This window comes from Mizuhopecten yessoensis, unplaced genomic scaffold (assembly GCF_002113885.1).
Source record: "Mizuhopecten yessoensis strain PY_sf001 unplaced genomic scaffold, ASM211388v2 scaffold5331, whole genome shotgun sequence".
NCBI classification, from domain to species: domain Eukaryota; kingdom Metazoa; phylum Mollusca; class Bivalvia; order Pectinida; family Pectinidae; genus Mizuhopecten; species Mizuhopecten yessoensis.
Genome location: NW_018405995.1, coordinates 155,492 through 170,793, shown reverse-complemented (window position 1 = coordinate 170,793; position 15,302 = coordinate 155,492). Strand labels below are relative to the sequence as shown.

The 15,302-nt window shown below is 41.1% G+C and overlaps 1 protein-coding gene across 1 annotated transcript in view; it reads left to right on the top strand.

The window, feature by feature from the left end:
- The window catches only part of LOC110450583 (C-Maf-inducing protein-like), a 64,396-nt gene that overhangs the window by 42,002 nt on the left and 7,092 nt on the right, over positions 1–15,302 (top strand). Inside the window, exons 6-14 of the mRNA XM_021498181.1 lie at positions 484–585; positions 1,338–1,424; positions 3,200–3,265; positions 3,943–3,969; positions 4,765–4,921; positions 8,303–8,416; positions 10,078–10,218; positions 13,798–13,992; positions 14,851–14,956. Of these exons, the coding sequence (XP_021353856.1) occupies positions 484–585; positions 1,338–1,424; positions 3,200–3,265; positions 3,943–3,969; positions 4,765–4,921; positions 8,303–8,416; positions 10,078–10,218; positions 13,798–13,992; positions 14,851–14,956 (995 nt within the window). The remainder of the gene's footprint in view (positions 1–483; positions 586–1,337; positions 1,425–3,199; positions 3,266–3,942; positions 3,970–4,764; positions 4,922–8,302; positions 8,417–10,077; positions 10,219–13,797; positions 13,993–14,850; positions 14,957–15,302) is intronic.

Below are 15,302 nucleotides of genomic sequence, written 5' to 3'. Positions count from 1 at the left end.
AGAGTACAGACCCCAAGTGTTACGTACAGGGTGGTAGAGTACAGACCCCAAGTGTTACAAACAGGATGACAGAGTACAGACCCCAAGTGTTACAAACAGGCTGGAAGAACAATTTCGTTTTCTTTTCTGTCCCACGGCATAACACTGTTTTGCCCGGCTACTTCATGGCCTTTTTCGCTCTGCCTAATTATTATGAGAGCGATTTTATGACGACAGTGAAAATAAGTACACGACATCCTATGCAAGTGAAGGACAAACATTTGACTGGGCAGTGGCTGATCCAGAGGGGCTTTTTGGGCTTTAGGACCCCCCCCCTGAAAATTTTCTTTCAAATTCATGTATTTTCACCATTTTCCTCATTTTTCTGGTTTGCAGTACGTAGGGTGTGCATTGATTGATTTTAAGAAAAGATGCCAATGTTTCTTGACATTATTGGAGGTGTCTAGGGTGGAGATTTATCCTGAGTGTTTATTTTGTTGACAGCATGCACAGTCCATCAAGTGCGTGTCCACATCCGCGAGTCCTGCCCAATATGGTCGCCGTGTGTCTGGCCGCAGTCTATACCTGTTACGAGGACAGGAAAAAGTACAGTACAAATACTCCTTTTCAGAAATCCTGGTGACATGTTGTGTTTCTAGGTGGTTATAAACAGAAATACAAACAGTATGTAAAGGGACATAACTCTATTATATTTATTGCAACAGAAAAATAGTTTCACATTCTAAGCTTCGCACAGTACTGTTTTAATGGAAAGAAGGTTTCAAAGTAATGCGATTCATATAAATAATGCTTCTCTTAAACATTTCCTTAGATTGGCTCCGTCTTTAGAATATTGAATTATTTAGAAAGAAATTAAATCTAATGATTTTGATTACTAGGGGCCTGTTCGGTTATGCGGAACAACCAGTTTGTGTGTTTTTAAATGTAACAATTTTGGGTATAAATCCTGGTGGACCTGCAAACGTTTATGCAGGCCATGCATGCAAGGCTTAATCAAGGCTCGCCTGAAAGCAGCATCAGATTACTAGGTCGAACCTTATTTAATAAACGAGCAAGTGTGGTCCAACAGGTTAAACCATCTAAACGTAAACGGCCTAGGATTCTAGACTAGAGGGAGATAAGCTAGTAGTAAAATGTAGTTCAGAAATTGTTCATAATTTTTTTTGGGCTGGTAGCCAGTCTATCATTTCCTAGACCCCTAGGGTTCCTTTAACTGTGTCTTAATATAGAAGGAATTGCAGACAGACAATACTGTTTCAGTAACAGATGTATTTGGTTGACAGTGTAGTCCTGAGTATGTGTGGAATTCTTTTAAACTTTCGTTTTTATCTCGTCAGTGCTATGCAGAGCAACAGCTCCATCGTCCTGGACAAACAGGAGTGGGAAATCAAACTTCTCTGTCACATTGGAATCATGGAAACACTGTAAGTACCAGTTTTCCTTTGTTTCGTCTTTGGAGAAACACTGTAAGTAGGAATTTTTTTTTGGTAGTTTGGGGAAACGCTGTAAGTAGGAGGTTTTTTTTTGGTATTTTGGGGAAACGCTGTAAGTAGGAGTTTTTCTGTGTTTTATATTCTGGGAAATGCTGTGTGTAGTGGTTTTGTTTTGTATTTTGGGGAAACACTAAGTATGAAGGCTGTGTGTAGTGGTTTTGTTTTGTATTTTGGGGAAACACTAAGTATGAAGGCTGTGTGTAGTGGTTTTGTTTTGTATTCGGGGGAAACACTAAGTATGAAGGCTGTGTGTAGTGGTTTTGTTTTGTATTCGGGGGAAACACTAAGTATGAAGGCTGTGTGTAGTGGTTTTGTTTTGTATTCGGGGGAAACACTAAGTATGAAGGCTGTGTGTAGTGGTTTTGTTTTGTATTCGGGGGAAACACTAAGTATGAAGGCTGTGTGTAGTGGTTTTGTTTTGTATTCGGGGGAAACACTAAGTATGAAGGCTGTGTGTAGTGGTTTTGTTTTGTATTCGGGGGAAACACTAAGTATGAAGGCTGTGTGTAGTGGTTTTGTTTTGTATTCGGGGGAAACACTAAGTATGAAGGCTGTGTGTAGTGGTTTTGTTTTGTATTCGGGGGAAACACTAAGTATGAAGGCTGTGTGTAGTGGTTTTGTTTTGTATTCGGGGGAAACACTAAGTATGAAGGCTGTGTGTAGTGGTTTTGTTTTGTATTCGGGGGAAACACTAAGTATGAAGGCTGTGTGTAGTGGTTTTGTTTTGTATTCGGGGGAAACACTAAGTATGAAGGCTGTGTGTAGTGGTTTTGTTTTGTATTCGGGGGAAACACTAAGTATGAAGGCTGTGTGTAGTGGTTACTATGGAATCTGTAATTGCTGTGGACACCATGCAATCAGTAAATGTGGAAGCCACGGAAACACCAAGTTTTATGGTTCGTTTTTGTAATATTTGAGTAAACCACTGAAACATTGAGTTCTGGTATTCTGCTGCTAATAATACATTTTCAGTTTTGGTAGTCTGTGAAACCCATGGAAACACCAAGTTTTGGTAGTCTGTGAAACCCATGGAAACACCAAGTTTTGGTAGTCTGTGAAACCCATGGAAACACCAAGTTTTGGTAGTCTGCTATGAATAATCAATTTTCTGTTGAAACTAAGAACATTTTGATGGTCTCTTGTTCTTTAATTTCTGTGGCTCCATCAGGTATTTTGGCAGCAATCCCGAGTTTAAGAAGCCATGAGACGTTATGGATGTGTCTGAGATGAGCTTGCACATCAGGAAAATGAGGTGTCCACTAAATCCTGTTTACTCTTTGACTTTTAACAATTGTGTGATCATCATATCACTGTTTCGGGGATGAGATGAGACATCTCTATTGAATGGTGCAATTGAAAGACTTGTTGAAAATATCTGAAGATTTTCACGACCTTCACCACTACTGATATGATGATGAATGTTAGTATACAGACGGTATCATTAGCTCACCTGGCGCTAAGGGCCAAGTGAGCTTATGGCATGGTACGTCGTCCGTCGTCCGTCTGTCGTCCGTCCGTCCATAGTCAACATTTTACTTTAAACAACTTCTTNGGATTGGAGACTGATATAATGATGATACATGTTAGTATATAGTCAGTTGTATGTTTATTTGGTACTTGTAGGTCCTCGTACTCCGATTGGAGACTGATATAATGATGATGCATGTTAGTATACAGCTGGTATTATATTTGTTTGGTATTTGTAGGTCGTCGTACTCAGATTGGAGACTGGTGCTAGGAAGTCTACTTCAACCAATTCCATTTCCTAATGAGTGAGTATAGTCTCCCCTGAAAATCGTTTCTGATTGGTATTCATTTTTACAGTATTCAACATAATAAGTTCCCCCTATACATTTTATTCTTGTCTGAGTATTCCATCCCTTCACCATTAATTAGCAACTCCATAATGGAAACAATGTCTTTTATGGCTATTGTCTGAACATTTTGGATAATACTGCAATTATTTTAATTTTCCAAAATTGCTTAGATGAGTGTAGACACTGACAGACTATAGCAACTTAAATATTCTATAGTAGATATGTTATGCCTGAATTACCCTGCATATATATAGCTGTGTCGTCCTTCTGGGACTCACTGGTGATGCTAGAGGCTGAAGAGCCAGAAATCCATAGGGATCTAAAATACAGTTGAAACAGAAGCCCTTAATTTATCAATTTCAAAGTTTAAAGGATTACTGGTTAATTTCAAATTAAATAATTAGTAAAGTGTGCATATATAAAATTGAATATGTTTTGCAAGGTTTATCTAGAAATGGGTACAGTATGTGGGCCCACGTAAAACACATCCATATACAAGTCTGAATGTACACAACATCAGATTATATATATTTATTGATGAAGTTTATTGTCATCCATTGATTGTAATCTTAAGACTACTCCAGACAATTTTCACCTTTTTATAAAGATCAACTTCTATTTTCTATTTCCAGTGCCCTTGCCCATGAGTTTTTCACTTCGTAAGTATTTTTTGATTTTTTTTTTATAACTTCTGAAATAAATTGTAGATAAAAAGCTTTACAGAACTTAGTGATTTTAATATTGAGTCTATATATGGTTTAAATATTAAGCCAACTAGATCAATTAAACATTAAGTCGTTTTTATGTATTTTATATTTTGTAATGTGAACTTATGAAATATGTAATCACCTTACCAAATTAAAGATTTGGTGTTCTTATTGAAATAAATATTTAGTCAACATATTCAGACAGACTCACACATTAAAGTAGAAAAGTTGTGTAACACAACCAGGGAATGTTTACGTGTGACATTTTGTTGACTAGTACGATACGTTCCCCGTCACATTCATCAGACAATGACCAGGGAAGCGTATATAATCACCAAGGTGTAAAATATGTATAAGTTGGCATCATATATTCAGTCAATTCGGATATGCTATATGTACACTTAATTATTATGAAAATGACGAATCAGATCAACTGTTCGTTTTCGGCTATGCTTTGTTTGATACTTGGTCATAGATGTGCGAGAGTCTATGAGCCCCCTCATCTCAATTCAGAACTGGCCCACTGTGGCTTATCCAGATGGCTTCCTTTATCTGCCACTGGAACAGGTTGATCTCTCTGCAATACTTCACAGTAAAATCACATGTTTTTGACTGGTATAACTCCAAAGTATTTGACAGAAAGAGACTTGTCTCCTTTGTATTATAATCTTTACTTTGGTATAACTCAGAAATTCGAGTGGATTACTGCTGCGGATGAGTCATTCCTTTGTAATATTTATTATGTAGGAAGATGAAGGCTGTCCTGAGGAATATAGCGAGTGACGAACACTGTGACGTCCACCAGACCATACTCGGGATCCGTGACGGCAAAGAGGGATGGTTCCATATGTATATACCGGGCACTTTAGCATGTGACGATGAGGGCGAGCTGTGGGGGATCATGGTGAGTGTTTATACCGGGCACTATAGCATGTGACGATGAGGACGAGCTGTGGGGGATCATGGTGAGTGTATATACCGGGCACTATAGCATGTGACGATGAGGGCGAGCTGTGGGGGATCATGGTGAGTGTATATACCGGGCACTATAGCATGTGACGATGAGGGCGAGCTGTGGGGGATCATGGTGAGTGTATATACCGGGCACTATAGCATGTGACGATGAGGGCGAGCTGTGGGGGATCATGGTGAGTGTATATACCGGGCACTATAGCATGTGACGATGAGGGCGAGCTGTGGGGGATCATGGTGAGTGTATATACCGGGCACTATAGCATGTGACGATGAGGGCGAGCTGTGGGGGATCATGGTGAGTGTATATACCGGGCACTATAGCATGTGACGATGAGGGCGAGCTGTGGGGGATCATGGTGAGTGTATATACCGGGCACTATAGCATGTGACGATGAGGGCGAGCTGTGGGGGATCATGGTGAGTGTATATACCGGGCACTATAGCATGTGACGATGAGGGCGAGCTGTGGGGGATCATGGTGAGTGTATATACCGGGCACTATAGCATGTGACGATGAGGGCGAGCTGTGGGGGATCATGGTGAGTGTATATACCGGGCACTATAGCATGTGACGATGAGGGCGAGCTGTGGGGGATCATGGTGAGTGTATATACCGGGCACTATAGCATGTGACGATGAGGGCGAGCTGTGGGGGATCATGGTGAGTGTATATACCGGGCACTATAGCATGTGACGATGAGGGCGAGCTGTGGGGGATCATGGTGAGTGTATATACCGGGCACTATAGCATGTGACGATGAGGGCGAGCTGTGGGGGATCATGGTGAGTGTATATACCGGGCACTATAGCATGTGACGATGAGGGCGAGCTGTGGGGGATCATGGTGAGTGTATATACCGGGCACTATAGCATGTGACGATGAGGGCGAGCTGTGGGGGATCATGGTGAGTGTATATACCGGGCACTATAGCATGTGACGATGAGGGCGAGCTGTGGGGGATCATGGTGAGTGTATATACCGGGCACTATAGCATGTGACGATGAGGGCGAGCTGTGGGGGATCATGGTGAGTGTATATACCGGGCACTATAGCATGTGACGATGAGGGCGAGCTGTGGGGGATCATGGTGAGTGTATATACCGGGCACTATAGCATGTGACGATGAGGGCGAGCTGTGGGGGATCATGGTGAGTGTATATACCGGGCACTATAGCATGTGACGATGAGGGCGAGCTGTGGGGGATCATGGTGAGTGTATATACCGGGCACTATAGCATGTGACGATGAGGGCGAGCTGTGGGGGATCATGGTGAGTGTATATACCGGGCACTATAGCATGTGACGATGAGGGCGAGCTGTGGGGGATCATGGTGAGTGTATATACCGGGCACTATAGCATGTGACGATGAGGGCGAGCTGTGGGGGATCATGGTGAGTGTATATACCGGGCACTATAGCATGTGACGATGAGGGCGAGCTGTGGGGGATCATGGTGAGTGTATATACCGGGCACTATAGCATGTGACGATGAGGGCGAGCTGTGGGGGATCATGGTGAGTGTATATACCGGGCACTATAGCATGTGACGATGAGGGCGAGCTGTGGGGGATCATGGTGAGTGTATATACCGGGCACTATAGCATGTGACGATGAGGGCGAGCTGTGGGGGATCATGGTGAGTGTATATACCGGGCACTATAGCATGTGACGATGAGGGCGAGCTGTGGGGGATCATGGTGAGTGTATATACCGGGCACTATAGCATGTGACGATGAGGGCGAGCTGTGGGGGATCATGGTGAGTGTATATACCGGGCACTATAGCATGTGACGATGAGGGCGAGCTGTGGGGGATCATGGTGAGTGTATATACCGGGCACTATAGCATGTGACGATGAGGGCGAGCTGTGGGGGATCATGGTGAGTGTATATACCGGGCACTATAGCATGTGACGATGAGGGCGAGCTGTGGGGGATCATGGTGAGTGTATATACCGGGCACTATAGCATGTGACGATGAGGGCGAGCTGTGGGGGATCATGGTGAGTGTATATACCGGGCACTATAGCATGTGACGATGAGGGCGAGCTGTGGGGGATCATGGTGAGTGTATATACCGGGCACTATAGCATGTGACGATGAGGGCGAGCTGTGGGGGATCATGGTGAGTGTATATACCGGGCACTATAGCATGTGACGATGAGGGCGAGCTGTGGGGGATCATGGTGAGTGTATATACCGGGCACTATAGCATGTGACGATGAGGGCGAGCTGTGGGGGATCATGGTGAGTGTATATACCGGGCACTATAGCATGTGACGATGAGGGCGAGCTGTGGGGGATCATGGTGAGTGTATATACCGGGCACTATAGCATGTGACGATGAGGGCGAGCTGTGGGGGATCATGGTGAGTGTATATACCGGGCACTATAGCATGTGACGATGAGGGCGAGCTGTGGGGGATCATGGTGAGTGTATATACCGGGCACTATAGCATGTGACGATGAGGGCGAGCTGTGGGGGATCATGGTGAGTGTTTATACCGGGCACTATAGCATGTGACGATGAGGGCGAGCTGTGGGGGATCATGGTGAGTGTATATACCGGGCACTATAGCATGTGACGATGAGGGCGAGCTGTAGGGGATCATGGTGAGTGTTTATACCGGGCACTATATCATGTGACGATTAGGGCGAGCTGTGGGGGATCATGGTGTGTGTTTATACCGGGCACTATAGCGCTGTGGGGGATCATGGTGAGTGTATATTCTGGGCACTATAGCATGTGACGTTGAGGCTAGCTGTTGGGGATCATGGTGTGTGTTTATACCGGGCACTATAGCATGTGACGATGAGGGGGAGCTGTGGGGAATCATGGTGAGTGTATATACCGGGCAGTATAGCAAGTGACGATAAAGGCGAGCTCTGGGGAATCATGGTGAGTATTTATAATAGTCTGGTTAAGCCTGATGAGGGCGAGCTCTGGGGGATCCTGGTGATTGTTTATATAGACTGGTTTAGACTGATGAGGGCGAGCTCTGGGGGCTCATGGTGATTGTTTATATAGACTGGTTTAGCCTGATGAGGGCGAGCTCTGGGGGATCCTGGTGATTGTTTATATAGACTGGTTTAGACTGATGAGGGCGAGCTCTGGGGGATCATGGCGGGGGTATATTCTGGGCACTATAGCATGTGACGTTGAGGCTAGCTGTTGGGGATCATGGTGTGCGTTTATACCGGGCACTATAGCATGTGACGATGAGGGCGAGCTCTGGGGGATCATGGTGATTGTTTATATAGACTGGATTAGACTGATGATACTAATAATATTATCACTTTGATGTTGCAGTTGAAGACCCTGATACATTGCTGCTGTAAGAGAAAAAAGTTTTTGAACAGCCTTAACAAGATGGTGGGACCAATCATGCTGCTAGCCCTTCGGGAGAATGAGGCCGCTATGGAGGTTTGTACTTATAGATTATCACAGTGTGTTTTCAGGGTTTGTTGTGAAAACTATTTTCTCATCACGAGCTCCTGGATAAAATGTTGAGTCCACCAGTAGTGGCGATGACAAAATTGTTCAAACGTCAAACTCTGAAAACTCTCAAAAAAAGTTTATTACTTGGAAATGGTTGAGATCCCCACCCTATAACCATATATACAATTGCTGAGTATAAAGAGAAGAATGCACATTTGCTTCCAGGATGGCCCTAGGTTCTGGCCCCACCCTTGGAGACATAGTCCCTAGGCCATAACTTTAAAACGGTTGAGATCCCCACCCCAAAACTATATATACAAATGCTGGGCATAAAGAGACGAATGCAGTCATTATATTAGAATAGACCCTGGGGTTTGACCGAACCCCTAGGGACCTTGTTTCTTAGTCACAGCTTGGAAACAGTTGAGAGATCCCCACCCTATAACCATATATACAATTGCTGAGTATAAAGAGAGAATGCACATATTCTTCCAGGATGGCCTTGGGGACTGCCCCATCCTTGGAGATTTAACTCCTGGGTCATAACTTTGAAATGGTTAATATCCCAACCCCAAAACTATATATACAATTGTTGGGCATAAAGAGACGAATGCAGTCATGATATTAGAATTGACCCCAGGGTCTGCCCTACCCTTGGGACCTTAGTTTCTGAGTCACAGCTTGGAAACTGTTGAGATCCCCACCCCATAACAATACATAAAATTGCTGGGCATGAAAAATCTAATACAGATATGCTATAAGGATTGACCTTGGGGTCTGGCATATTTCCTTGGATCTCATTTGGAGAATATTTTGCTATGATTGCTTAGATATTCAGGTGAGCGATACAGGCCCTTTGGGCCTCTTGTTATTTATATACCACTACCTTGTATATTTCTGCATTCATTAAAGCCAACTAAATACTGTTTGATCATCGCGATCCTACTATGGCCTCAGCTTGTGTATCCATTAACAAGACATGTTGCTATATTTAGTGCATTATATTTCCATTGTCTATGTTCTGTTTTACCAAAATTTCGGTTAACTCGTTCACCCCTGAAGACACATTTGAACTCTTCCAATTCAAAGGTTGGAATAGTTTATAATGAAACTTTAGGGGTGAATGAGTTAAGAGGTGGAAGAAAAAGAGTCCATTATTATGTAGGTATATGGGATATAGATATTCTCTCTGAAGGAGCAGAATCTCGTGGTGTATTTATGTTTAGTCTTTGGTTGATGTTTTGATAATAATAATAATAATTTGAGGTTCATATATACCGCCACATCACAGCCTAGTTCGTAGGTCATTTCAAAGCGGTTCACAAATTATCATCCTTGGTTATAGGGCCTTAATTTGCGACCAGCCAATACCTTTCTCAACTCTCTGGGGATCCGGAGCATACAGCCGGTGCTGCGATTTCGGCGCTCACAGCTAGCATTTAACAATTCTAGCACTGCCCAACCACATACTCATTTACAGCTGAGTAGACTCAAACAAGCAGAGTAAAGTATCTTGCTCAAAGATACAACACAGTGTTGTGCCGTGACTCGAACCTGCAACCTCTTTACACGAGCCCCACGTCCCACCACTAGACTACCGTGCCTCCTTTTTTGCCAGATGTTGAAGATTGTGTGTTTTTCTCCAGGTGCTGTGTGCGATGTTGGAGTTTGATGTGGTCGAGAGTAATGACATGAAGATGCAGATGGTAACGACCCTCCAGAGTACGAGTATGGGGAAGCGCATGTACGCCCAGCTGTGTGAGCGACAGATCGCTCTCAGGGAGCTGGTAGGTAGTCCTGCAGGCTTAATAACTAAAGTATATATGTTGTTTTATTAATAGATGTTGTTTGTTTTTACATCCTATTAACAGCTATGGTCATTTAAGGACAGGCCAGGTTTTGGTGGTGGAGGAAAGCCGGAGTTTAAAAACCACCAACCTACGGCCAGTCCTGGTGACTCCCCCTCGAACCTGTGACTAGATGGAGGTGGAGGGCTTGTGATTAATGACCAATCAACCTAGTATGTCCCTCAAAATTCTGTGTGTAAAAGTCAACAGTTTTGTGTGTTTTCACCCACTATCATCACAAAACACTGTCTGTGGTCACACATTTCTGGTATCTGCCATCTAGTCAGATTAGTCAGTATAATTCAATCTGTCAGTTAACGATTTTCGTGAACCTTTTTCTCAAAATTGCTGAAGGGATTATGACGAAACTCTGTACACAAGTTCCCATTAGCCCCTGGGAGTTGGGCATGAGGCTCCAATTTGAGATGGACCAGAAAAGCAAAATGTGACTGGTATATCTTATAAACTTATAAACTCCGGATAGGATCACACTCAAACTTGGCAATGCCTGGTGGTCACAGTCCGTACTTCAGTACTGGTGCCATATTAAGGCAAAACATAAAAACAAATTTACGAACAGCTAGGCTATAAACATACTTTTAATTTTGTATGACTATCACATGTCGAGATTTTTACCACTAGCTCACAGAAAGTGCATAAAGAGTCTTACTGGCACAGGGTATACATGATCCCCATTAAGGATTGAACTTCATTTGACAATGTATATGGTAGTGTGAATGCAGCTGGCAATGAACATATTCTATGGTGCGTGTTAGCCATACTGGTATTTGAAATAGGTCTCTATCGGCCGAGCCTTTTTTCCTTGCGTATACACTACTTGATATGCAGTCATGGTTTACTAAAATGAATACTGGAGTGATGTAAATATCAGTCCTTGGTTGCACAGTCTGCAGTTGAGATGGGAATCTAGCATTGAGCAATCTCTGGTTTGTATTTTGAACTTGCACTGTTTTCATTCTCTGGAAGGCGTATTCATTTGGTGGGAAATATATTGAAGTACAATACTTTCAGATTATCTATGTGTGAGTCTAGAGCAAACCAATTGAAAACACTGCTTGAAAAACTGTTCATCATCTGTATATAGTTACCACTATATACAATTCACCAGTCACTGTATAGCAACCACTATATACATCATCTGTATATATAGCTACCACTATATACATCATATGTATATATAGCTACCCCTATATACATCATCTGAATATATAGCTACCACTTTATGCATCATCTGTACATATAGCTACCACTATATACATAATCTGTATATATAGCTACCACTATATACATCATCTGTACATATAGCTACCACTATATACATAATCTGTATATATAGCTACCACTATATACATCATCTTTATATATAGCTCCCACTATATACATCATCTGTATATATAGCTACCCCTATATACATCATCTGAATATATAGCTACCACTTTATGCATCATCTGTACATATAGCTACCACTATATACATCATCTGTATATATAGGTACCACTATATACATCATCTGTATATATAGCTACAGCGACATACATTTGTATATATCGCTACCGCTATATACATCATCTGTATATATAGCTACCGCTATATACATCATCTGTATATATAGCTACCGCTATATACATCATCTGTATATATAGCTACCGCTATATACATCATCTGGATATATAGCTACCACTATATACAATTCACCAGTCACTGTATAGCAACCACTATATACATCATCTGTATATATAGCTACCGCTATATACATCATCTGTATATATAGCTACCACTATACATCATCTGTATATATAGCTACCACTATATACAATTCACCAGTCACTGTAACATTTTACTGAAAAAAATGTTTATTTTTTTATCTTATTTCACAGAATGATTTACCGTATGAGTGTTTTCCAATATACCGATGTTTACGTTATTCATTACAACTTGCCTCAAATGCAATTTCTGTTACATTTATTTCTGTGTTCCTGGGACAACTTTATGAGAAGAGTGTTATTTTGTCTGTGTTCCTGGGACAACTTTATGAGAAGAGTGTTATTTTGTCTGTGTTCCATCATCTGTACATATAGCTACCACTATATACATCATCTGTATATATAGGTACCACTATATACATCATCTGTATATATAGCTACAGCGACATACATTTGTATATATCGCTACCGCTATATACATCATCTGTATATATAGCTACCGCTATATACATCATCTGGATATATAGCTACCACTATATACAATTCACCAGTCAATGTAACATTTTACTAAAAAAAATGTTTATTTTTTTATCTTATTTCACAGAATAATTTACAGTATGAGTGTTTTCCAATATACCGATGTTTACGTTATTCATTACAACTTGCCTCAAATGCAATTTCTGTTACATTTATTTCTGTGTTCCTGGGACAACTTTATGAGAAGAGTGTTATTTTGTCTGTGTTCCTGGGACAACTTTATGAGAAGAGTGTTATTTTGTCTGTGTTCCATCATCTGTACATATAGCTACCACTATATACATAATCTGTATATATAGCTACCACTATATAAATCATCTGTACATATAGCTACCACTATATACATCATCTGTATATACAGCTACCACTATATACATCATCTGTATATATAGCTACCACTATGTACAATTCACCAGTCACTGTATATATAGCTACCACTATATACATCATCTTTATATATAGCTCCCACTATATACATCATCTGTATATATAGCTACCGCTATATACATCATCTGGATATATAGCTACCACTATATACAATTCACCAGTCAATGTAACATTTTACTAAAAAAAATGTTTATTTTTTTATCTTATTTCACAGAATGATTTACAGTATGAGTGTTTTCCAATATACCGATGTTTACGTTAATCATTACAACTTGCCTCAAATGCAATTTCTATCATCTGTACATATAGCTACCACTATATACATAATCTGTATATATAGCTACCACTATATACATCATCTGTATATATAGCTACCACTATATACAATTCACCAGTCACTGTAACATTTTACTAAAAAAAATGTTTATTTTTTTATCTTATTTCACAGAATAATTTACCGTATGAGTGTTTTCCAATATACCGATGTTTACGTTAATCATTACAACTTGCCTCAAATGCAATTTCTGTTACATTTATTTCTGTGTTCCTGGGACAACTTTATGAGAAGAGTGTTATTTTGTCTGTGTTCCTGTGACAACTTTATGAGAGGAGTGTTATTTTGTCTGTGTTCCTGTGACCACTTTATGAGAAGAGTGTTATTTTGTCTGTGTTCCTATGACAACTTGAGAAGAGTGTTATTTTGTCTGTGTTCCTGTGACCACTTTATGAGAAGAGTGTTATTTTGTCTTGTGTTCCTGTGACAACTTTATGAGAAGAGTGTTATTTTGTCTGTGTTCCTGGGATGACTTAGTGTGAAGAATGTTATTATGTCACAAGTTTTCTTTAAAAAGTTTTTGAATATTTACTTCAGCAACAAAAAGGTGGCCCTAAGAAGCTCACACTGCCGTCAAAGTCCACCGACGCAGACCTAGCCAAGATGCTGAGTTCTGGGTCGTTTGGGAACCTCGAGTGCCTCAGTCTGGCGTTCACGCACGTCACCAGTGCCTGTGCTAGTGATCTGATCAAGTTACCGTCGTTACGTTACCTCAACTTGTGGTCTACGCAGGTACGATATCAGTTGCCTCCTTTTTGCTGTATGGCACTTTGGTCCTCGGAGCATTCTCTTAGAAAAATGAAATAAATTTCGGGACTTTTTTTGTTATGGCCCTGAGTTTTATATATGTCTCATTGCTCTAGCTTTCTTCTGTTATTATAATGAAGGTCTACCTGCTTTAACTCATTCACCCCTGAAATTTCATAATGGACTGTCCAAATTCTTGAATTGGACGAGTTCAAATGTATCTTCAGGGGTGAATGAGTTAAAGCTTCTTTCTACGTAATATGTTGAGCAATAGTCGAAATAACACAATATAAACATCAAGCGATATACAACTAAATTATGTACAATATGTATTTAGATTAAAATGGTATTTTATGAAAACATGATATTAAAAGTGTGTAACATTATATTTTAAGCCACTGGCTTTTAGAGAAAGTCAATATTTTGTTTCATTAAGCAGAGGGCATACTGAAATTACCTGAAAGTTTATTTTCCTTCAATCTTGAGCGAACCTTTAGTCTTAACCTATTAACCCCTAAAGTCCCATTTGAACCTTACCATATCAATGACTGGGCAAGTTCAGTGCAAATATATAGGGGTGAACAAGTTAAGTTATCCTTCAATTTTCAGTGATCAATAACAAGGTTCACTTCAGGTGATTCAAATGGTTTGTTCAAAATACATGTAACTGTAAATTTAACTTTTCACAAAATATATATTGGTGAGATGTTGATATGTGATGAAGTTGTATATATTTGTAACTTCTTGCTTTTAGTAACACACAGTTTAGTGACACAGGGCTATATTTATTTATTTTGGTGACACATGGCTATATTTAATTATAACTGTTTGCTTTACACACAGTTTGGTGACACAGGGCTACAAATGATATCTGAATACCTACAAAAATTACAAGTGTTGAACCTGTGTGAAACTCCCGTCACGGACAAAAGCCTCGTCTGTCTATCTGGTAAGTGTGATTCATTAAATCATATCAGTCTTAAGTTTGTTAGAAATCTATACGGCATCATAATAAGTATGGCCGTTACAATATATATACCGGGACATATTTACCTTAAACCTTCTAGGTACTTGCAAACTTTATCAAATTTCCATGGGGGAGGGTCCATGGGGGAGAGCCCATGGGGGAGGGTCCATGGGGGAGGGTCCAAGGGGGAGAGTCCATGGGGGAGGGTCCATGGGGGAGAGCCCATGGGGGAGAGTCCATGGGGGAGGGTCCAAGGGGAAGGGTCCATGGGGGAGGGTCCATGGGGGAGAGCCCATGGGGGAGAGTCCATGGGGGAGGGTCCAAGGGG